At 37.8% G+C, this 24846-nt stretch overlaps 1 protein-coding gene across 2 annotated transcripts in view; it reads right to left on the reverse strand.

Annotated features, from left to right (window-relative positions):
- LOC135793922 (protein apterous-like) overlaps positions 1-12722 on the reverse strand; it is a 46034-nt gene extending 33312 nt beyond the window's left edge. For both annotated transcript variants that reach the window (XM_065305049.1, XM_065305048.1), the window contains exon 1: positions 12114-12722. In XM_065305049.1, the coding sequence (XP_065161121.1) occupies positions 12114-12161 (48 nt within the window). In that variant the 5' untranslated portion in view covers positions 12162-12722. The remainder of the gene's footprint in view (positions 1-12113) is intronic.
- Between the last annotated feature and the right edge of the window lie 12124 nt (positions 12723-24846).

Raw genomic sequence — 24846 nt, forward strand, 5'->3', positions numbered from 1 at the left:
TTATTCACTTAACACAACACGATGATACCAACTCCTAGTTTTGCAATATATTCCATTATGGCAGCATTAGATTGGTTATTAGATCGAATCGATTGAATCGCGATCGGCCGGGGCGCTTACACTGCATGCTTGTCGATCTCGATTACGCCATTTGCAGCGCGAGCATCGTGTCGTGCGCTGCGTCGTGGACACGCCATAATGTATCGTAATGCGAGCGTATTATACCGGCGTATTATATAGGTAACGCGATGTTTATAACGCAGCACAGCGCATGACTGCAACATAGCCGTCGCGACGACGATTGCGGCGACGTTGTTCCGATAGACTGCCGCGAGGGTCGCGACCCAGCGCGCATAGGTTCAGATGCCCACCGCATCGAGACTCTTCGACAGCTATCACTCTCACGACTGCCACGACCCGTGCTCGACAATGGCAAGATTCGCGAAGTCGCAAAGTTACAGCGTCTAGCTTAACATGATTTTCTGTGATTCTACGCAGCTATCGATGTCGTGAGTTATACGTTCATGCAAAAACCAATCGTGTATCCACAAATCGGGCTAATTTTCCTCTGAAGTAACCATGGTTTACGTGTTTGATTTTCTAAAATGAACTTCACCTAATTAGCAACAATTTTATCGGGGTTTCACGTAAATATAACAATTTTTATTTATTTTTTTAATATCAGTAACTACGAAGGAACTTTGCTCATAACTAAAAACAATCTCCACTGGAAAACGTTCAGGGGAAAGTGTTTTGAATTTTGAGAGTGCGTATGCAAAAACTGAAAGTACTTTCATAGGTACATTTGATACACATAGGGGAAGGTAGCATAATTTGGACCAGCGCCTAAGTTGGACCACCACGATATCCGCGGACTGTTGAAGTTTATGCAAAAATTGACTGGCCCCTTGTTTTACTCGTATTTATAAACAATTAATGCAACTATTTGGGTTAAAACTTGCCGCGTGCTTTCGTCGTGACAACAACTTCGTGTATCATTGATTATCAAATCTATTATAACGACGTAAGTGCAAGAGCTGTCAAGCCGTTAAAACGTTAGTTTTACCGATTATTATTTTATCATCAGAAAGCTTCTTTATTTATCTATAATTTACAGTATTAATTTTGAGAGATTATGTTATATTAAGATTGTTGTTGATCATTATATATAAATTCTTCAAGTTGCCCAAGTTGGACCGAAGACAGACACCGGAGTTTTACAGGGAAAACGTATATCATTTTTTCGACCTCCTAGAAAAGCTTGTGGACGAGCACAAATCTTCGAAATGATCCACTGTATGAAATGCCGCACTTTGGTTTATACAAAATGTGCTTGTGTTACAGCTAAAACTAAAATTTACTATTGTGTCAATTGCCGTTAAAAAAGCATGGTCCAATTTAGGAAACCGCGCGGTCCAATTTAGGAAACCGGTTTCTTAATTTGGACCAAAAACACAATTTTTTTAAATTGAAATTTGAGGGGTATAAATATAATTTTTACTTAAACCAAAAATATCATTTTGTTGGTAAGCCTTGTGAGTTACTTTTCCGCTACTTAATTTTTATTGACAGTTTATATGTGGCTCTATAAATCAAAAAATATAAAAATGGTCCAAATATGGCTACTTTCCCCTATGTTTGCTAGTTATTATGTGTAAAGATATGACCCAATATGACTCAAATGTATGAAGGTAATAGTAGTAAACAAATAATTAAGAATAATTAATTTCTTTTATTGTGACGATTGGAAATGCTGTATGAGTGGAAGTAGATGTGAGTGACGGAATTGTTGATAGTTAATGAATAAGTTGTAAAACTTAATGTGATTGCATTAGTCTGAGGTGAATTTAATGAGTTCAGAATCTTCTTTGATCCACGAAGCGCGCGCCGCACGCTTGCCTCGCATCGCGTACATCGATACCTGCCCGGCGAACACACGAATTTATAATTTACAATATAATAATATGGCCGATAAATTGCCGATACATATTGGGCGCGCAACGGGCGCACAGCATTTGTGCTCGCATCGTCCCAACCTGTAATTGAACAATCAATTTCGTTCGTTCTTACTACATCTACCTAATGGCGTGAGCAGCTAGCTCTCTATGTAAACAGAAAATTCGTTATCCCGGTCGTGTATCTAGAACAAACTTTAAACGCAATACATCTCCCAGCCGCGATATTTGCTGGCCAGCACTGCAGTTTAATATTTTAACTACTCATACACATAGAACGCGTACCAACATATTAAGAACGCATAAATAAAATGCGCGCACAAGATAAATCCTGTAAATATACATAAAGTAATAACAGTCTTCTAGTCCGCATAATAATACACTAGAATCTTGGAAATAATCTTTTATTAATGATCACAACTTAAATATATTGGACGGTCGTTAGAATAAACGACTAAAAAAACTTTTAAATAAACTTTGATTCCACTATGATTCCATGTGGAATGAATTAACAATTTGTGCAAATTTGTTTAAGTAACTGTGATTGTGTTCGGAGGCGTTTGTGCGAATTAATTTTTCGCGTATTATTTGCGGCAAACAAATTTGAGTTAATTTGACGCGATTGCTTCGCCGATAGCGGGCCTAATAAGACTAGGGCAATTATAATAAACGCCCGCCTCTTAAAATTAATGTAACTGAGAGTTGTTACATGCATCTGACTCGATGCGCGCGCCAGTATCGAGTTTGCGATCTTTCACCTAGCCACCTTGTGTGTATTATGGTACTACCCAGCTGCGATAAAACAAAGTTAGTGCGGAGTTGGTGTTTAATGATTCTAATGAAGTCCGTCGAGCGTTGCAAGAACACATTTACATCTACAGGCGAAACCAGAAAATTAAAAATTTTACCATATGAATTAACATACATATTTATATTTTCAGATTAATATCGGTATATGTTAATTGATTCTTTTGCGCTATAGATGTTTTTAAATATCGGAATATATTTAAGTGACTTTCTTGATTCTCGGTGCGGGTTGGTTTCTTTTTATTGCCCCGGTTTCATCATACCTTTGATTTTATTGGTATTTTATACGCCAACCTGTCACAATCACATCGAGCCCGGTTTACTCTATCCCTCTGATCGTTCGCATTTTTTACGGTCGTTTACGGTCATCTGCATACATAAAAATCGAGGAAGTGAAGCGAAGTAAAGACACGAATTAAATGTCCCGTCGGCGCTATAAAATGCGCGCGTACGGCCTTGCGAGCGACTTCGAGAAGACATTTCGGGATTCCAGAGCATTCTTATTTTTACGTCGATGAACGGCATCGCGAATGGCATATTATGAATAACCTAACGGTATCTTGTTCGTTCTTCGCACGGACTTAAGCGCGCGATGCGAGATCGTCGACGGCATGCGGAGCGGACGTAAAGTGCATATATTATTTTACGATTCGCGAAATTTCCGAAACGGCTTTCACACGATGTTATGAAACGTGCGCGAAATGATAAAAGAAAATAAAAATCGAGAGACATTAATCGGTTTATATCTGTCGTGTTAATCTGCAAATTGAACGAGATGAAATTTAGATCGGAAAAATATATAAGAAACAGGTCAACGACATACTGGTTTATTTTATTACAATAAACAATTACCTACTCATGGTATATTTTTGCTCATTTCTTCCATAAGCAGCGAAATCAATATACCTACAAAGCAACCGACAATGTACGTACATAATAAACAATACGTAACTGCGCAATTAATATATTTGCATAGGTACCTATAATTCCTAAGTTTGGTAAACATTATGAACAAAGTTCAAATTTAAGTTATAAACAAAGTAAAAATTGAAAAATATGGAAAGGAAAAGTTCAACGTAAAACTAGCTAAGCTAGGAAACAGATTTTTGAACATATGCGTATAATAATGTGTTAATTACCAATTTATACCAATCTAAACAACTGTAATTACGATTTTTATGAACGGCTAGACAACACCATGTACATCGTCGTTTACGTAAGACAGGAAAGGTAGGAAAAGCATTCCTCGACACCTCCGGGCCTGTCAGAGCGACAAATCCCAAGCATTTGGGGCGACTACTGCCGTTCGTGCAATGTGTAATTACACAAATCGTTTCGACGACACAACACGACATCCATGCACAGTTGCACGAGCACGCAATGCACATGCCGACAAGTACATACTCAACGACGAATACGAATACAATGCTCGTGTTCTCTGCAGGTCGCGCGCATGTTAGGCCGGGAGTTACAAATGTAATATGCACGTAATATACGTACCTACGTTGAAATGTGCATCCATCGGAAGCGAAGATTTGACTTGTCGCTGCTTCGCTCGTCCGTGCGCCGACAAGTTAGAGTAATTAATCGGAGCGTCTTGAGAGTTAACTACCGTATTATGAATACTATAATAAGTGATATGTGTTAGATTTTCGTAAAGCGCACCGCGTGGAACGGCAGTAAGTATGAATTTATATAATTTCTTGAAAAGAAAATATATTTTGCATATGTCATTAACGATATTACGTAAATTTACTTATATATAAACATGCATCCCAAACCTACTCTTAGGGTAGATTTTGTTTACAATTGCAAAACTTAATAAATATTAATAAATTAATTGGATAATTTGTATAAATATAAAATTAGGTATATGAAGTTATAGAAAAACTAGAAAAAATATAAGAAATGTAAGTAGGTAGTTATTTCCAATCCGCATAAATTACTAATAAACATGACTTAAATTTCGTTTTTGTTCCAAGAAATTAAATTCTTCGATTTTGTAATTTTGTCATGTTGTCAAAAGTTGATACTCAAAACGGAAACGATAGGTTGTAGGTTGTATACTTATGTTTTGGTCTTTTGGTATAAATATTCTCCGTAGCTGGTGCGTTTGATTTTGAAGGATTTCTCTTTTGGCTTTCGTTATTAAGTACTTAAATACCCGCTTTTCATACTAAAATGCTTTTATTTTAAAAACTTTTATTACACCTGCTCCACCACACAACCACCGTGCACATGCACACGCGCTCGAACCCAACCTCCATATATGAAGTTGCGCACAAGGTGAGCTTTAGGCATACGTAGTTCGGAATGCCCGATGCACTGAACCAATATAGGAAGCCCTGCTGTTTTACACTTGTTACGTATATATTCGATTCTCTCGTTTATTCTTTCCTCTTATTTTTATTTGTTCGATTGCAAACAACAGCTCTCATACACACTCATGTAACTATTCCATAACTTTGACACCCTTTTCAGACAACACATTTAGGTGTAAGAAAATTAATATTTGTGTTGATACTAAAAGCAGCACATGATATGCATAGAATAGGAATCAACATGAGGACTAACCTTTTCATGGCTATAGGAAAAAAGAAATTTACAACGACAGGCGTTTTGATATGTCGGAATTAAGAAGTGATGCAACTGTTAAAAATATGTTAGGAAGCTTTTAGTTGTTTGCTTTGAAAACGCTGTCGCAAGTCAATGAAAGTACTAACGATCATTTGTCCGTAGTCGTCTTCTTTAGGAGTCGATTCTGGTGTGTATTTTTATAATGTGTAATATATCGAGAAGAAAGTGTTAACTTCAGTTGGAGATTTTTTTTTTACTTTGGATCGCCTCTCTCGGCATTTTCGTGCCGCGCGACTTGTTTCATTCAGAGCGAGGCGGCTGCGTTTTATCGCCTCTCCCAACTGGTAGCTTCCTGGATAGCATAAAAAATTGATACCATGTATTCGAGACCACATAAAGCAAACGGTCAATGAAAAATAAAAAATTAGAAAATAGAGCATTCGACACAAACACGTACGGTGCGTGGATAAAACTCACGAGTAGATAGCGCGCGACCGCATGTAGGCGTACCGTCCTCAGTCATACGGATTGGAAACATTATCAATTTGTTTAAGAGCCGTCGAGTAGAGAGTGGACCAAACAATTATTTCAACTGCAACCGTCCGCCGAAAGCACAACTGAAATACTATGTTTTAATTGATTTTCATTTAAAGTACAAGTTTTTTTTTTATTGGAAAACTTTGTTTTAATTTTAATGTTTGTTTAAAAGTTTTCAGATGAACAACCATATCTTTTTTGTTTCAGATTGTTTTATTGAAAAAAATAAAGTACCTACCTATATAGTGCACAGTTTCTTCCACAAACCCTTTCATAGTTCCTAATTTATCCTAATTGGCTGATCCTACAATTGTTTCATATCTAATATTTATCTCATTGCACAAAAATCCAGAATAAACCAATGTTGCTATTTATGGAAACGTCGCAATTCTACTCGTTTCTTCAATAACTTTGAAGAAGACTGGGGATCAATCGATTCATAATTCATAGGTCTCATACATAGTCAGTCCGAAAGATGTTGCGCGAATGTGTTTGCTGTACCGTTGCATTCTCAATGGGCGCGAATCGCTATTCATGGCGAGACGGAATAATAAAATATACGAGTGGCTATCTATGCCTTAGGCAATGTTTGTTGCAGCCGCGCGGATTGGCAGGCCCACAAAGGCGCACGACGCCGCACAAACGAGTGTCTCTGCGGTCTTCTCGACTCCGCCGAGAATACGAAATGCGTTTGCTGTAAGCGAGCGGAAAAGAATGAAACGCGATCGCGAGCCAATAACATTTCTTTTCACGGCCTGCCATTTTCAATTGGATACAATTCCGCGCACCGCGCTATACGAGTAGGTATACACCTTTCCATATCTCGGCGCATTCATATATTCATAGACAGTAGAAGCGAACACTCGTTATTCTTTTATAGGGCAGAAATTCACATCAGGGACATATAGGCACATACGTACTAGTATTTATGGCGGCTGTCTACCAACGACGTGGTTAATATTTAGACGCGTTTACAATGTTACGCGGTCCGTTGTGTGTTATTGTTTCCAGTCTACTACACACACGCACTCACCGCTGGTAATAGAATGTGAATATCCTAAGCATTTTGCGTGTGCGCGCGACCTGCAACTACATGATTCGCGCATTTTATAATTTAACTCTATGCCATTAAAATTAGATGCCCGTGCAGAACACTGTCATTATGGATGCCATCATTAACCGCGTCTATGGCAAATACCAACCAGAAAACAGCCTAGATTAATTTACGCTCAAAACAGATTTTCCATATTTAATGCCCAGCAAATGACAATTATATTGTGCGCATTTATGTAGTGCACATATCTACCAATGTGGGAACGCACTTTTTGTGACTTTTGCACAATCAGCTGTTTCTTGCATGGTTTTATACTTTATTGCTTTCCGCCATGTCCGGCGAGAGCGTATGATGACGATGGCCGTGCACACGTTGCGATTTATTCCTTCCATTCTATCGTCGCTTGGCCGTTGATCCACTCTGATGTACGTTTTTCCCGCCGCGGCTTTTTTTAAGCACCAAGCGTACGGTCGGTGCGAACAAGACGAGATCGTAAACAAGACAACTTAAAACCTTCCTCGGGTTTGTCTCCTCTTGGCGATGCAGTAGATTTATTACCTTCATAACAATTTCTAATGGAAATTGTGAAATTTTTTCATTTAGCACTGCAGTTCCGCGGTTATAGGTAGGTAAACGCCATCGCAAAGAAGTCACATGTCGGCAAAAGCGGGAATGCTCATGAATATCGTCGATTAAATATAAAACGCACACCGTCGTTCCATGGACGCGACGATTTACGCAACATGTAGAGAGTGAAACCGGAGTCCTTCGCGTCGTTGGGCGGTGGTCGAATCTGCGCAGAATATTTAAGCCATCGGAGGCCGAAGCGAATGAATCCCCAGGAGTGTCTTTTTCGGCGAGCGCGAATCGAACGATAATGGTGCGTCGCACCGACTGGTTTGCGTTACATATGGGCCTAGTCGTACGCCGTGGTATGCACGAAGAATATAAAGGACATCGGCGCGAAGCTCTTCGGTGCCTTATCGGCGAGAAAACGCGTTGAAATAAAGGAAAATATAAATTCGCACAAGCACAGGTAAACGGCACCGCGATTATATTTAGGTGCCTACTACTTACCACTCTACATATGGCGCATGTCTTAAGCATGCATGTTACACAAAAAGATGGTAATAAAATTTTTATCTGATTAAATCCAAATATGAGTGAAATAAAACGAAAGTGTAATTTTTCATGAGAAACTTATCAAATGAGTGAGTAATGGCGTTCAATTAGTAATTCCATCTCTATGGAAATAGCCTCCAACACGAGATGAAACCGCCAGTGGTAATTCTTAATTATTGTTTATGTAGGTACCCATTAAATTTGTTTAACCCAACATTAGAAGCCTTAATTCTTTTGTGTGGTTATACGCATAGGCATCACGAATCGCCCCGAATCTACATATCAAATTGCGCATTCAAAACTAAACTGAAATTATTTCGTACACACTAATAGGTAGGTAGGCAGGTAGGTATGTACCAGATTTTACATATTTGATAGATAGCTTTGCTACCACAGATAAAACAGTCTTTTTGTACAATGGTGTGTTAACGCTTGAATTGTTTGATGATGAATACGATGCGATAAGAAGCACCCTTTTTTATGCCGCCACGGTGTAATTAAATTACTACATGTTGCGTTTCTAATGACATTTAATTGTAGCGTTCATACATGTTTATCTACGATTTAATGCGCCCATTGAAAGGCTTATTAAAAGGTACCTACAGATTACCGTAAGTTGTTAAGATGTAGGTGCAATTCGTGTGTTCAAACTCGTAATCAGTAATAACGTGTCAGGTGCCCAGCACCCTAAAACAATTTCCCACTTGACGGAGTTAATATTGCATAAGAATTCTGGTTTAACCAATATGTGATATCAACATTAACGATTCGTTGCCGTAATCGAACAACTTGTCAACTTATTGGCTGGTTATTGACTGAAAACTCCAAATTCAGCAACTCGAGTATACGCGCGCAATGCTAATTTACTCCGTTTGATTACGTTTAACCCAATAATTAAATTTATTACCTTCCATGCCAAAAGAAAACATGTTATTGTTGGTTTGACCAAGTTTTTGCCCAGATTAGCGCATAAACGACAACAAATCGTTTAAAACAACTTCTAGTTTTAAACAGCAAGAAATATTTGTCAACATCATTTTTTTTAAAGGTAATTCGCAGATGCCAGTCCTCGACAAGAAGTGTGAAACAATTGTCTTAAATCATGAAATATTTGAAGGAACTTTTCCAAATTTAATACCTGTATGCGACCCTTCGTTTAGTTATCTGCAAGTGTTACCTTCTTTTACCACGGGCATTGTCTAATACATGTTTTCTTCACGCAGCTGCAGGTACCTACTACCTTTCTCCAAACCTTCCATATCCGAAGTTTCCAGCTGATGTCCATCCAATTCATACGTCTACTTCCGAAACATTTCCGACTACATTTATTGTTCAAGCAACGTTTTGTCAAGACTTCCACAACAACTAGATAGTCAGAGTCTCAACAACATCATCTTTGTTGCCCTATAGGTAGGTTAGGTTAGGTTAGGCAACCACTAATCATACATCAGCACATAGCTAAATAATTGAAATGTTAGTCAAGTTAACGTGTCGGACGCAAATGTTCAAATTGAATCCGTCAAGTAGACTATCACGATCCTAAAATGACTCGATGTGTTAGGAATCCGTCCGTCACGAGGACAACCAAGTCAGTCGCAATTAATTAATCTATTAATAGACAATAAGAAATACAAGAATCAAAAGAACAAGTTGGTTTAAATATTTTGGCATGTAAATATGCGATGTTTAATGTTTCATCAAGAATGCCTGGCGCTTCCAGCTATCTTTATCCTATTGTTACAATATTATCGTAGCCAACCGGCCGGACAACATGCATGGCAGTACATTTCAATGTTCCTGTCCGCGAAATACGGCAAGTGCAAAGGTATTAGTACCTACCATTTTTTAACGTCAGGTCGTTGCAATGCGCACTTACATAGCCGAGTTCGTCATCCGCAAACAAATTAATCTACTTAAATTGTGCGTTACACTTAACTCGTACTTGCGCACTCCGTAATGTACATTGCATTTTATTCAGCAGTTTTATTTCTGCCTTCCGTTGGCGCGCATTTATCGTCAAATTAACCTTCTTGGCCAGAGCACACAATTTGCAAGAACGCTTAAAAAACAAATTAAATTGGAAAAATCTTAACGATTTCCATAGCATATGCAGAGGATTAAGATTACACGTTTTTCATGAACCAAAGCACAAGATAAATATCGTCTAAAACATGAATTGTAGAACACGCAACCAGATTCGGTTCGAAATAAACTATGAAAGACATTTTGATCAAGAAAATGACACTACTGGTGTTGTTCTGCGGTGCGTTGCGTCACATTTCCCCTAGGATGATAAATTAACACTGTGCGTCTTATTTGTCTGTAAGATTTCGAGTACGAGGACAGCGGAGCCGCACTGAAACTGGAGCTACTGCACGTACCAGTAAAATGTCAGATGATAGGTAGTGACACTCGCCGCGGACCCTGTAATTAACGATCTTAAAGTCGCATTTTTCAAAACCCGAACGCACTCCGAGCAGCACACATAATATTTCACGTAATAAATTTCGGGGAGTGTCAAAGCTTTGCGAGTGCTTTTATTTATGTTTACACTGCAAGGATCGTCACATCCACTGGTGTGTACATGTGTTGAAATGATTGCGTGTGTTGGTTGCCTCGAATACGATGGCACTTCATGTCTCTTCAACCGGCTAAAAGTGCTTGATAAATATAGAATAGGCATATATGTTAACTGCGACAAACGTTGCAAACATTACTAATTTTTCAATTACTTTAGCATAAATTTAAACTTATTATATAGGTAGGTAATAAAACAATACATATTACCAATTGAAAGTCTTAAATAATCAAGAAATTATTTAAAATGTTGCAAAATTATAGTCCCAGTATACTTTAGCTTATGTGTATTGCATGTATAAAAATTCCTTAAGCTTTGTCTTATCGTAATTATCAAATAATTATGTAAAAGTGCAATCTAAAATAGCCGACTTTCTACATATGCTCTCTGAAAGCATGCGACAAGCCACGACCGACGACGATGTGTATTACGCTATCTGTTTATACATTTATTCAACTGTCCACAGGTCAATCTGGATCTGTCTGTCTGCCAGCGATATTCATTTGCTCGGCGCGCCAGGGTCAAACGTCAATGTGATTTTTCTACCGGCGGTAGCGTGCACGTATTTGCCAAAAAATGGCGTGCTTCACATATTGCTTATGTTATCAATTTGGGTTCGATGAGACCAAATGTCTCGTAAGAAAGTTATGTTACAAACGCCTTTTAGAACTCAAATCAAAATTTGTTGTGGAGTGATATCGTTGAAAATAGGTAGGTAGGTATATGCCACTTTGTGCCCAAAGGGATAACTCACCAAATAGACATGACCATCAATATGTTAGTGGATGTACGAAGCGCAATTCACAAATACAGCGCGAAATCATTAGTGAGCGATGATGATATCATATCCAATTTAATGTACTTTACCAGTAAACACCGGTAAGTAAGTGCAGGTTACTTACGCGGTGAGGGTACTTAGCCTCAATGAACTCCACTTTACATAAATGCGTATTAAACAAGATGGCTTTGCAATAACACTTTGGGCGGCATTTTCACACATCATAGCAAATGCAAACGCGGAAATTCAATGCGCGGTTGCTGTGTCGAAAGCGGGTTTTATTTATTGCCCATGGCCAAATCCGTCGGTTCGTGTTTTTCATTTTCGCGCGTTTCAGTGAATGTAAACGCGGGCGCCTGCCGAGCACACATATTGTTGGTGGAACAACATCGCGGTTTTGCTGCAGGTTCACAGACGCGAACACAACATTTTCCTATTTGATTTATTGTACAAATAACGCATCGACGTGCTTATGTGTTTGGATCGGCATAGGCTCCAACGGATATGTGCAAAAACGAGCACAATATTGATTTATCATTTTTAATCGGTGAATAGCCGACATCAAACAATGGTTTCAATAACATGCATTTCAATACGTTTCCAGTGTTTGTAGAATTGATTGAAATCAATGATAGATACTTGCTATTAACATTCAACATCCTACATAGGTACCTACATAGATAGAAATTATAATGATGTTCATACCCAATGCATCCCGGGCGTGCGAGAAGCGGCTTCCTCGAACACTCCCATCTGCAGGAACGATGCAGCCTGGCCCGAATTCTGTCTTACAAGCTCCAGGGATGGTCCTTCGTCCCGCACCTTCGAACCAAAACCTACCCACCCGATGATGGTTGTGCTGTGTCCTCACTGCTCACACACGCACTACCTTTCCGCACAATTTGATCATATAGTTTACCTAGCAGGTTTTAACAAACCTAACAATTTATCTGCCACATTGAGCGCAAATTTATTCATCAAATCAATTATGTTCACAATTCGTTTTCACTTTGGGCCAAGAAGAGAATCCTTATTGAATGGCCAGTTGAATGATTTTCGCTTTGCCGCACATGCTGGACCCATACACATTACCGCACCTTATCACCGAAGGTATTGCAGCGAGCGTGAGATAAAGTGCAATTTTACGAGTGTCCTGTAGAATTCGGGCTCGCGCGCATGGCCGCGGTGTGAAGGAAACGGGAGCAAAACAGTTTCGCGCACGGCGGCGGGTGCGTGAGACGGGTGGGTGTACGCGGTGGCGAAAACGCGATGCTCTCTCACGCCAGCAGCAGCAACGGTCCGCGCACAACAACAGTCACTATACGGATGTGCGGCGACGCGAGCGCGCATGTTGGAAGCGCACACACTCTCTCTCTGGCTGGTGCCAACTCCTCCTCTTGGCGTGTTGATAGAAGGGGACCTCCGGTTTTGGGGGAGGGTACTTCGACACTGTACAGAGAGGAACGGGTTAGGTGCACGTGCCTCGCACCCGATATTTGACCTTACAGTCATATGTGCTTAAGGTGGATTATGCCGTGAGTCAACTTCACTGCCACCAGAGTTGGGCGACTCTTCTTTAGCGGTGTTGAACTGTTGATACGCGAACACGGGTAGCCTTTATTCAAATTCACAGAATACAAAATATACCACGGACGATTAATCTTCAAATGCGCGTGATCTTGGCTGCATAGCCAATAAAATTTATTAAATTATTCAGAACTCATAGGGAACATCTAGATAGAAAATAAGATAGGTGCTTCTACCAAATACAAAATTTTGTATTAAATGTTGTTTTTTTTAATTTTTGGATTTAACATTCAATAAATTAAAAAATACAATGAGTACCTTCCTATTTTTGCTTATGTAATTTTCTAGGTTATTTTAAAAGCGATTTAAGAACAATCTCACACCTTGCAAATAAATTTATTTTTTCCCTGTCCTTTACTAAATACCCAGGGATTATCTACTTAGGTTTGTTCTACAGAAACCGGATATGCGAACATTTTAAATTAGGTACTTCGTAAAAAATATTAATAGAAATAGGTAGTGTAAAATTTGACTGTAGTTTCCAAACAGCTTCACAAGAGAATTGAAGGTGCTACGTCAACCCTTAAAATCAGCCAACTTTGTTTGTAGGTCGACATCCTTATCTGGCCTGTTGATCGGTATCAGATGAAGTGATATTTATGGTGCCTCTCTGCTCAAAAGCAGATTGAAGACAGTGAAGTCCTCGACTAGACACATCCAAAGAAGATGTAAGTCCTTATACGAGGAAAGCAACAGGGCATGACTCTAATGGTGACAGGTGCCAATACGTTTAAAGTTTGTCGTTTTCGAATTTTTGTGCATGGCCTGTTTGCGTCTATTCTGTTAAAAATCGAGCTCGTGCTAGTGTTGTTTTTTTTACTCATAGGTACCTACCGAGCAGGTCGGCCGTATCAAACGGCTTGTGTGTAGCTTTGTCGTTTTTAGGCCTGTAGTACTTTTGAGTGGTCTTACCTGGAAGGACATATGACGCTCGTGCGGCGTGTGCGCTCCGCACATTGACATTGTTAACAGATTTTCAGCACTTTTGCCATTTAGACGACGCAACGACCAAGGTGTTTGCAAAAGCTAACATAATATTTAGTTTGGTGTACCTACATATGGTCTTTAAATATCGATACCCAAAAGGGACGAAAAGAACACATATTTACGTTGTTATTTTTATAGGGGTGTAACTGCTTCCACATCAAAAGTCTGTTACATTTATAAGGTAAACTTTTTGGATGATTCATTAAAAATATTATTTAGTTATCAGTTTTGAATATTTTGTAATCAGAGGCATGTGCTACGAGTACATGTGCAGAATAGATTTAGCCATTACTTACCGTTTACTTACGTCCGCAATAATGCACTCGCTCGTTGACCATCCTTCGTATTGTCCGCGCGGTCTGCTGGCAAATAGAGTCGTCGCAATGCTGCATACTGTTTGCGCTTCCACTTTGTAGACTCAATAGCAATCTTTAGTGCTATAGCGCGGTAGCTATTAAATCCTTGTTATGTGGTTAAATATTTGACGAAAGCCGCGCACCCCGGTGCGATGTTTGTGTCGCAGCATGCGGATGCCAGCAGCCAGCGTGGCACGCACTCGGCCAGCAGTGGCAGACTTTTGTCATCTCCTTTAATCCGTTCGTTTCGCCAGCACGCTCGCGTCGTTATTGTCCGAAGCGACACTTTGAAAACGACTGAACGGAAAGAATGAAAATCTGATCGCACCTTGTTAGAAGCTGGTCAGTTGGTTTGAACAGTGTCTATCTTGCTAGTTGTTTGTTGTCCGCTTCGCAAGGCAAATGCCATTGTCAATGGTCAGTTGGACTATGAAAATGTGTTTAATGCGTTTAGAAGCATACCTAATTGTTGTGGTAGATAATCGGCATTTAAGGAACATTTGCCTAGATTTTTATTTGAAATGGGTTGATCTGAATTTTACGGAACACTCTGGTACTTTATATAGGTAGGTACTTAGATCCTAATTAATTCATATCATATAAAAGAAAAGTTTGTCCCTGCGTGTGCCATTGACAAGTATTTAACACTGGTCACTTATTACAACGTAATTGACATGAAAGGTGCAAAAGATTACAGCGGTCAAGCAGACTGGGTTGTTGACAAATAGTAAAATCACCAACTTGAACAAAGATTACACACAATGTGAATCTATCGACAAATAATGCCTATCTACTCTTAGGTACAAATGTTTTACATACCTAATTATAAAATTATAGGTAATGTCAATTTCAGTACCAAAACAAAAAAAAAAACGAATTTAAATGATTATCAGTTAGAATAAAGCAACTACCTCTGCTAAACCACATTGCTCTATTTTAATTAATTCAGCTACTATTAAATTAACGACTTTTTAATTTTTATCATTTCGACTTTTTTTTGTTAATGAAATAAAGATACATATTAAGCATCAGTACCTAACACCTACGATAAGGTTATTACACAACAATCTAGTTCAAGATTCATGTAGGTACATATTATTTGGAGGTTGTTTTTATTGTTCCGGGCACCGCGTTTAATGAGTAGGGTGCTTCTTGGTAGTTCAAAGATAAAACGAAATAAAACTCAAATAAAGCTTTACCAAGTAATTAAAATACAATAAAAGCTTTACAATCTTTGTTTGACATGGTGTGACATTGCGTTTATTATCTACATCATCGTTTTGTATTTGACCATTCGGCTCTTTACCATCACCAATGCCTTCGGTTAAGGGCCAAAGTGGTGAATATTCAATTGACTATAAAACGTGCCGACGGGCACATGCATCAAGTCGAACGAACGTACACAACGCATGTCGTGCAAGTTTGCCCACCGCATTTCACGCCTTTCTAGTTCACATAATCTTATTTCTATAATTTTATTTCTATTCATTTGATCCAATTCAAATCAAATAAAAGTAAATTGTGCACACATTATACCTATGTTTGTGTTTTGCTTGTACAAATCAAGTCATAAGATTAAAATATCTAGGACTCCAAATCTACTCCGGTCTGAGGAGATCCAAGTAAAAACCGTTGGAAGTCCGAGTAAAACAAAGTGAACTTTTACTCGCCGTTTGAAAACAATGCCAGTAAATCACTCTGTGCATCGCGCACCGGCACCGGATTACAGGCGCGCGTAAATCACTGCCAGAGGAGAGGTTTGCTGACACGAGTGAAAGAATATTCCTGTGTTTTGCGCATGTGTGTCGTGTGCATGCGCGATGCTGATTTGTGTTGTCTCTCAGGTGTTGCGAGAGCAAACGTTTTAAGTTTTTAAGTTTTGGTCGACTCAAATCGTGAAATCCGATTTATAAAATGTATATTAAATTATTGTTAAAGCGAATCCAGTAAGGAAACTGGAAATACTTGAAACCTCATAGAACAAGGTTTGCATAGAAAAAGAATGACACGGTTATCTGAAGCTCTTGTCAAATGTTTTGCTTGCCAAACAAAATGATGCTGTCCCGATGGGCGAGAAACCCTACATGAGTATCCTCACAGGTTAGGAACTGTAGTCGATTTAATTATAAATTAAAGCAAATTATATTAGATTTAGATTTATGACGATTTTCAGTCACGAGTTTTATAATTAAAATAGCCGCGTAAAAAATGCATGTTAATTAAAGCTCACGACCGACCAGCACACATTTTATTCCGATCGACACTAAATTTCCATCGCTAACTCGGTAGTAATTCTTTCAACAGTGTCACACCACATTGGCGGCATAGTAGGTACCTACCTACAGGCGCATGATCGCGCTCACGTATAGATGATCCACAATTTTTCACTATAATTAGTCGAAAGCTGAAATACGCAAAAATCCACTTGAGAGCGCTTTGACGCATAATAATCTGGTGTAATATCATTGGCATGCGCTGCGCGCTTTGCTCGAATGTTGATATATCTTTGCATATACATCAACGGCTCACCGGCTACCGTCTTTACATATCCCAAGCCTGCAGAAATGACCCACCGATCACTGCCGAAGTCAACGCATTACTCTTTGGTTAGGCATTCAAACCATCGGTAATGTAACGCCGACTTGATCAAATATCAGCTACCGAAGTCAAGTGGACGTACCATGAGGACATTTAAACAATCCGCATAGTCTGGGTATACATGGATAAAGTTTATATATTTTCTGACTGAAAGGAGCACTTAAACGCATTGGAGTCACAAGTAGAACCAGAGACGACCAATATCTTAAAGTTGTAGTTGCTGATCTTGGACGGCATACTCCGAAGTTGATCGCTTTGTAAAACGTCAAAACCACATTTCTTCGGGTTCCTCTACTTTGCAAGACCCAATATATTTAATTGCTCAGAATTTAACCACAAAGTGCATTTCAAATATTCTCTATGTAAATAACGACTTCAATTAATGTTTTACTTGGCGTTTAAGTCTTAAATAAAAATAAAACCTAACATGCACAAAACGCTATGGAAAAGTAGGTTATTATAAAGTGTTTTCTATTTCCTTTGGTAGGTATATTCTTTTAGGTAATGTGTTGACGTATAACAGGTTGTTGCGTTTGTTTTGTTTTGGTACACGTAGTGGTATGGTAATGCACAGGCTGAAATAGATCATATTCCCATTAACACATGCAAATGAACGGCAAACGAAACGATCGTGAGCACAAGCATAATCTATCAACCTTTGCAAGAAGCGCAGTACAAGTTCACTCACTAGACTAGTCACCACAGAATAAAATTGTACTCGTAGTCGTTCGTACCTAAGTAGGTACGAAACGTACACGGCGCTTAGTTTTTAGTTTTAGTTTTTATCGTATAGACGCGCTTCCTATAGGTATGCTCGGTTGCCGGTTGATGGTTCTTCATGGGCTGTTGTTTACAGTGTGTGCGTGTTTGCGAGTGCGCCACGTTTTGCGTGGATTATAAGTAGATCGTAAATCGCGAGCTTGTCGGCGGTCGGATGTGAATGATTTACACGGGACCGAGGCATCCGTTCGTTCGGGGTCCTGTATGTGTTGTGTGAGTTTATACCGAGTAAAAACCGAGTAAAACGCGGCGCGTTGTATAAAATCTCTGCGAAAGTAATTTCGACCTGAAGGCGCAAGCAACTAAAGTGTTATCTGTTCTTTAAGCGCTCTGCTTGCCTGCCAAAGAAAGTCGTATGCAAATGAGAATTTAAAAAAAACTAACGAAATCGAAATTAAATTTTTCTTATCTTCAGGTACAAGTCTATTTGAAATTGCATACACGTTATGATAGTTTCCTACATTGGGGTTTTAAAACAAGGAAAGTGGAAATAAATTATTTTTAAACCTATCAGAATTTCTTATCTGTGAGCCCCAGAATCGGTCGTATTTTTGACATATCCTCGTACCCGGGCTATCAGATTACAAATCGCCGTTTATTTCGATAGCATCCAGCACGTCCTGCCTAAACACACCTAAACGTTCTACGGATGTGGGGTGAAACGGAGCGAAGCGTTTGGTTCATTAATTACCTGCTCTTGACTTGCCCCATAGTTTCGAGCCGATGCCGACCATCAACATTCCAAATTATATCAAGTAACAAAGTGGGTTCAAGTCGCAAACGTAAACTAACATATTCACATTCGTTGGGGAAAATTTTCTCAGGGAAGTTTTTGTAATCACCAAATTGCAAGCACAAAATAAAACAACAATAAATAAATATTTAAATTCAAAAGGTTGGCTTTAAAAAGAATACTTAAATTTGATGTGTTCAATTGATATGTTTCTTTTCAGCTGGTTTTAATCAACATTAAAAGGGCGCCTAGGAAAGAAATTCATGTGAGTGAAGAGGTGATGTGAATTCGGTTCGGATGAATGAAATATTTATATTAAGCAGTTTGTTTAGATGCTGCCACAGGATGGCTGCGTGAAGTGGCAGCGTAGGGCAGATAGTGATCAATTACGTGAGCTTTTTCTGCTTTGCCATTCTGCATTTTTCATTCATAGACACACACACAACCATTGAGTGGCCACTTTCCTACCGTAGTTCTCAGCTCTCGGGGTTACATTGTTTGGGTAAATTATTATGGCAACTTTGTACTTGCAACTTGCTGTGATACGTGTAGAAAAATATTGAATTGAAAAGTATGGGAAATTATCGGCAAAGAAAATAAAAGTTGAACTCATAAATATGAGTATCAAAAATGCTTCAAAGATGTATGTCGGAGTATATTGAATTGCCTAAGGGCAACTTGCTATGACAATTTATATATTCGGAATGGTTTAACAGTTGTAGGTATATTATACAATAACACTTAATATAATTCACTGTGCACTTAGTACACTCGAGCGTATTATGATCGTAAACCGTATTTATTTCAATTGCCGTTTGTAATGCCGCCCATTTAAATTCAATTAGACACGAAAGACGATGTTCTTTTACGAAACAAAAAGCACAATAATATATATATATATATATATGTATAGGAAAATTTTGTAATTAAGTGCAAGCGGCACAGTGTTATGAATTTTAAATCCAGTGCCTACCTCTTTCCGTTATGTGTCCTACACGTTCTACGAAGTCAATGCAGTGTCTAATTTGCCATCAGTGAGCATGAGTGTCTTACCGCAATTTGTACTGTTTCTTCGCTCATCTTCCTCAGTTGCAGCGGCCACATTTGCAGATTGCAAACAATTAAGATCACCTAAAAGAAGAACACGTCTAAATATTCAATTAGCGTTATCAATGGAAGTAGCTTAAGGTGCACGAGATGTAAAAAGATATTGAGAATGAGTCGAGCAATAAACACATTATTAGACACTTGTTGCATTAAGCCAACATGAGTTGTTTTAAAATGGAATAAGTAGTAGGTATATACCTACTTATTATATGACTACTCCTGTTGGAAGGCTTAACAGATATTTAAAAGTATAAGTTAGTATGTTCTGTATTTGCCCAAACAACAATAAGTAAACTCCGATTTCTCAATTAGTTAGATACAATATTTTTTACAGATTCCTCTGTAATAAGAGGCTTGAATATCCAGTTAATAAAAAAATTTGTGACATAAATCGAGTAAGTGCACACATTTTGCAAATAAATGACATTTCATGCTGCGTGAGCCCCGTCAGTCTTCACAGTTCTCCACAGACTTGATGTTATCAATGAGTATCTATTTAAATAACAGGTGTCGATCAATGCGCGCTGCGTGGTGTGTACAAAAGACTTACGCGCCACTCGTGCGTATTCATTTGCATGCTCTTGTACAGCACATGCGCTTACACGTTACATGCGTTTTTCAGCGTGTATGCATACACACACAACGGTGAAACTATGATATGCAATATACAAGTACTCCTGGGTTCTTTAGCATTGTAGAGATACAAGATGCCAGCTAGCACAGGAAGTAGGTACCTATCAGTCAAGTGGATGGACGTTCGATCATACAGACATCAGAAAATGATACCTCCATCTAGCATTGTAGCGGAGAATTGATGATTTCCATGCATTGCTTTACATATATGCATCCGTTACTAATTCAGAGGAGCGCCATGCAAATGACATTCATGTGCTGATTGGTAACGCAATCATTTCTTCGAAAATATAATGAAAAATGTAGAAAAATATTTTTTCAAATAGATAGTGTTTTGTTTAGATACTCACCATTGATGTCACCTAAATGAGAAATAATTTCGAGAAAAGTAAAAAAAATTACAAGCTCAAATGTTATTTTGAACATTTTATTAGAAAATAATTTAAGAATAATTATGTTCTGCATTGTATACCTACATGAATAAATAGTTTTGTATACCTACATATTGTCTATAGTTTTCAAAATCATTTATGATGTTCAATGGAACTAGGGCTTCACACGAGACGAGACTGGACGAGACTATCAAAGGTATCGTCTCGGTCTCGGTATCGTCTCGGAAAAGCGATACGAGACCGAGACGATACGAGAAAAGTCTCGGTATCGTGTGAAGCCTTAAGTAGAACTCAGTTTTAGATCTTTGCTGTTCAAAAGTTTAATCATTTAATTGCTAATTGCTTTTATTGTAAAGTAAGTCCAAAATACATACATAGTTTAAAATATTAATTTTTGATTGCATCACTTTTAATTGAAAATATATTTTTTAATGTTTCAAAATTTTAAACGTTAATGTATACTAGGGTACAATAATCGAGTTGATTTGTGTTGAAAGTAAGCGGCGCACGTCTACAATTCCTAACTTACCCAGATGTTTACAATATCTTTGCTTCAAGAAGTACAGAAAAACACAAAAATATGTCTCCGGATGGGTAAACAAAGACAAAATTTCATAAAACTTTCAAAAAGTCAAAAAGGTCATGATATTCGGTTACTAACTTGTGCTTTTGAATATACAAAAGAAATATTTCACAGATGGTCATATATTGGATTTCATATATTGGACCTTTTCTCATTTTTCTAATAACAACTTCGTAAAAAAATGTAACGAGACCAATAACGAGACCAAAAACGAGACTCGGACTGTGGTATCGGTATCGCCGAGAAATTGATAACACACGTCTCGTCTCGGTATCGTCTCGCTTTTCCGAGACGAGAACGAGACGATACGAGAAAAGTCTCGGTATCGCGTGAAGCCCTAAATGGAACAAAAATTATCATTTTAATACGCCAGCAGTTGCTTATATTTATTTTGGCAGCCCGTTCGAGATGCATCTAATTATTTGATTTTGAGGATGAGGAAGCATGCGTTATTTGTAAGCAAAGATCGAAATGAATTATTGTAAACGTTCGTCGCAGTGCGCGCCACAGCAAACATTAGCAACGCTTATTAAATTATGACTTCGCATCTAGAGCAATTTTTAACGAGCACTTCACATCATGAATTCACCGTCGTTTCGACGCATCGATGCGATGCTAGAGGAGAGATTTTTGGTGTAAGTTATACACACAAGAGGCAGGAAATTATCACGCAGCATTATGCATTATACATCATCTTAATTTTAACTCAAACTCAGAGCGTACGAATGTAGAAACGGATATAAATGCGTGGCACTGCTTGGAAATGCATGAATATCAGTGTCACATCAAACGAGTGCAACGATCAAACATGCTGAAGACAAAATGTGAAAAATGCACGTTACTGTGCCTCAGATAAAAAAATAACTTCATTTTCTTTTGATATTTATAAACAAGTTCAAGGAAACCATGATAATTTGAAAGTTAAATATTATTTGTAACATATATGAATTTTGTATTGACTATAAAGCAGATCTCATCATGCGTAAAAAATTATATCAATTATATATTTAATATCCAAATTAAATATGTATAGCTATAGGTAGGTATAGCTATATAGTATACCGTGATTGTTGCTTCTTTATTTGTTAAAAATAAGAACAGGTTTAAACATAACTACCTTTATTATCTTCAACCAAAGTTGAGGCTGAAACAATGGCGCAAAGTAAAATCAATAATATTCGATCAAAAAGGAATCAAAGTTCATAGTGATTTACCTTTATATTCAATCAAAATTGACATACGTTATTATTTTTATCGCTCCATGGTACAATCAATCCAATTTCATTGATCCAATGAAAAAGTAGGTATACCTAACAAATTTTACTTTAATTTGGGATTGGTAGCTGTCTTCATATTATTCAAAATAAAACTTGTATTTTTATTTATTTATCCATTATTCTGTATAAATATACTTAAAAAATAAATGCAATAGCAAATATAGCCTCTGTAGTTATTTAAATAAAAATTAATCTAGTGAAATTAACATGCCGCCAGTCATTATCATCCACAGTTTATTGGCACGACATTTATTAATACCATTCCGCTTGAGACTATGTGCCAACGGTTACACCGCTGTGTTGTTGTATTTAAATATTGTTTGAAATGCAAAATGCCCCCAGTCGGCAAAAAGTGCAAAGTGTCTTGACACGCACCTTCGCCGGTTCCACTTTAATTATTAACAAACACACGCTCGCATAATACGAATAAATAAGGGGAACACGCATGCGAACGCATAATTAGAATACGATCGATATTTGCGTGCGATTGGGCTGATATCATAGATGTCTGTGATAGCAAAAAATGAGATTAAGTTGCGTGTGTCTTATTGCACCTGTCATCGATAATTTCTTCTTTTTTAACAGAGGAAGTCTCTTGACGGTTTTGTCCCTGAGTGACCGTGTCATCATCGTGTATCTTGATAGCGCTATAATGTTTCATATAATCAAAAGATATAAAAGATATGACGTATAAATTTATGTACAATGTTTTAAAAAAATATTTAAAAATTGAGATTTCTGTTAAAATGAAACTTATTTTAATTCACTTTTTGCAGGTGTCTTTGAAGTACAGTAGAATCCGTTTATTATGACTCCGCTTATATTGACCAACCGGTTATTATGACGTACCTACACTACCAAGTTTGGTTTTCATATAAAATTCTGTATAAAAAAAGTCGGATATAATGACTTCGCTTACAGTGACATGTCGCTTATTATGACCCATTTTTAACAGATTATGTCCGGTTATATTGACCAACATGATTCTTTACACCTCCGGTAATGTTCGTTGATACCCGACGACGTTCGACACGTGGCGAACTTTTTATATTTATTGCTACATTTCTTTTATGATTGTCAAATTACTTTTATGTATTTAATATCGGAAAGACCAAATGCTTAAATAATAAATATAAGCATTCGGGCAGCAGCACCTTGACCACGACTTAATCCGTATTTTCCATTAATCCGAATTTGGCGTGGGTCATTCGACAATCTTAATGCTTTTTAAAAAACAAGAACCGCATTAAGCAATCGTTCAATTCAAATGTTTTGAAACCGAAGAGGCTTCGAAAATCACAAGAAAATTAATTAAATGAAAAAACAAAAGCAGACAAAAATTACAGATTACTTGCAGTAAAAAATACACTTGTATGTGTTATAATGTGCTGATTACGTGCAATTTTGATTTTGATTTAATATGTATGTAGGTAATACCTACTAGGTATATGTACATATTTACATAAAAAAGGGTTTTCATTTCTCAAAACGCTTTGTATGACGTCCGCTTATTATGACGTGTTTGTCAATTCCCTTCGATGTCATTATAACCGGACTCTACTGTATTAATATTCAAAATAAACATGAACAATACGTAATCAAATGTTAAAACTATAACAACATTTCGGCGTCTGGGAACTAAATTTGTATAAGGTGGCAAAAACCAAAAATAAACTTCCCACCATTAGGGGGTCCTCCATTGAAATGATCCTACAACGTGCCCCTTCTTGTTTACTGCAACCAAATGAAAACTACACCCCGACGCCCTCAGTATCCGGCGCGCGGTTATAAAAAGGCAGGAAAGCTTTTGGAATACACGTGTCCTCCCACTTAGCGGGATATCACGGATACCAAATGATAATCTAACGAAGGGTTTCTTTTTTAACGACTTTATTCTAAGGATTTGTCTGGTGGTCGGCAGCGCAGGGCTATTATCGAAAAATTGGTGGCGCACTGTTGAATCTCGCTGTCGGGGGAAGCGCTAGTTGCATTCATCAGCGAGGTGCAAACTATGCATGCGGGGTTGTTTGCAAAGCCACCCTTTTCAAGTCATTGCAAGTTTTCTGCGTGGGGAATTAAATAATGTCCAAGCTAGCATATGACGAACGTCGGTTGGTATGATTTCAATGTACCTACGTGAAATGCATTCAGAAGTGGTTTAAATCACTAATTCTAAATTTAACCAAATAAAATATCAAAAATAATATTAATAGAATTAATTTTATAATTTGATTCTTTCTATTGATATACTTATTTCAAACTAAGATCTGTTAGGTCATTAAAAATATAATTTTATAGTTAGTTTTAAACAAATTTTTAGCTTTTGCTGGTTTTAATAGTGTAGATCTGTGGTTTATTTACATAGTACCTTTATTTACATAAAATAAAGCGTCGATTTTGTAAGT

Source organism: Atheta coriaria, unplaced genomic scaffold, assembly GCF_025399875.1.
Source record: "Atheta coriaria isolate IRGN ID8LTWV9N9 unplaced genomic scaffold, Caltech_Dcor_3.1 hic_scaffold_6_pilon, whole genome shotgun sequence".
Taxonomy (NCBI): domain Eukaryota; kingdom Metazoa; phylum Arthropoda; class Insecta; order Coleoptera; family Staphylinidae; genus Dalotia; species Dalotia coriaria.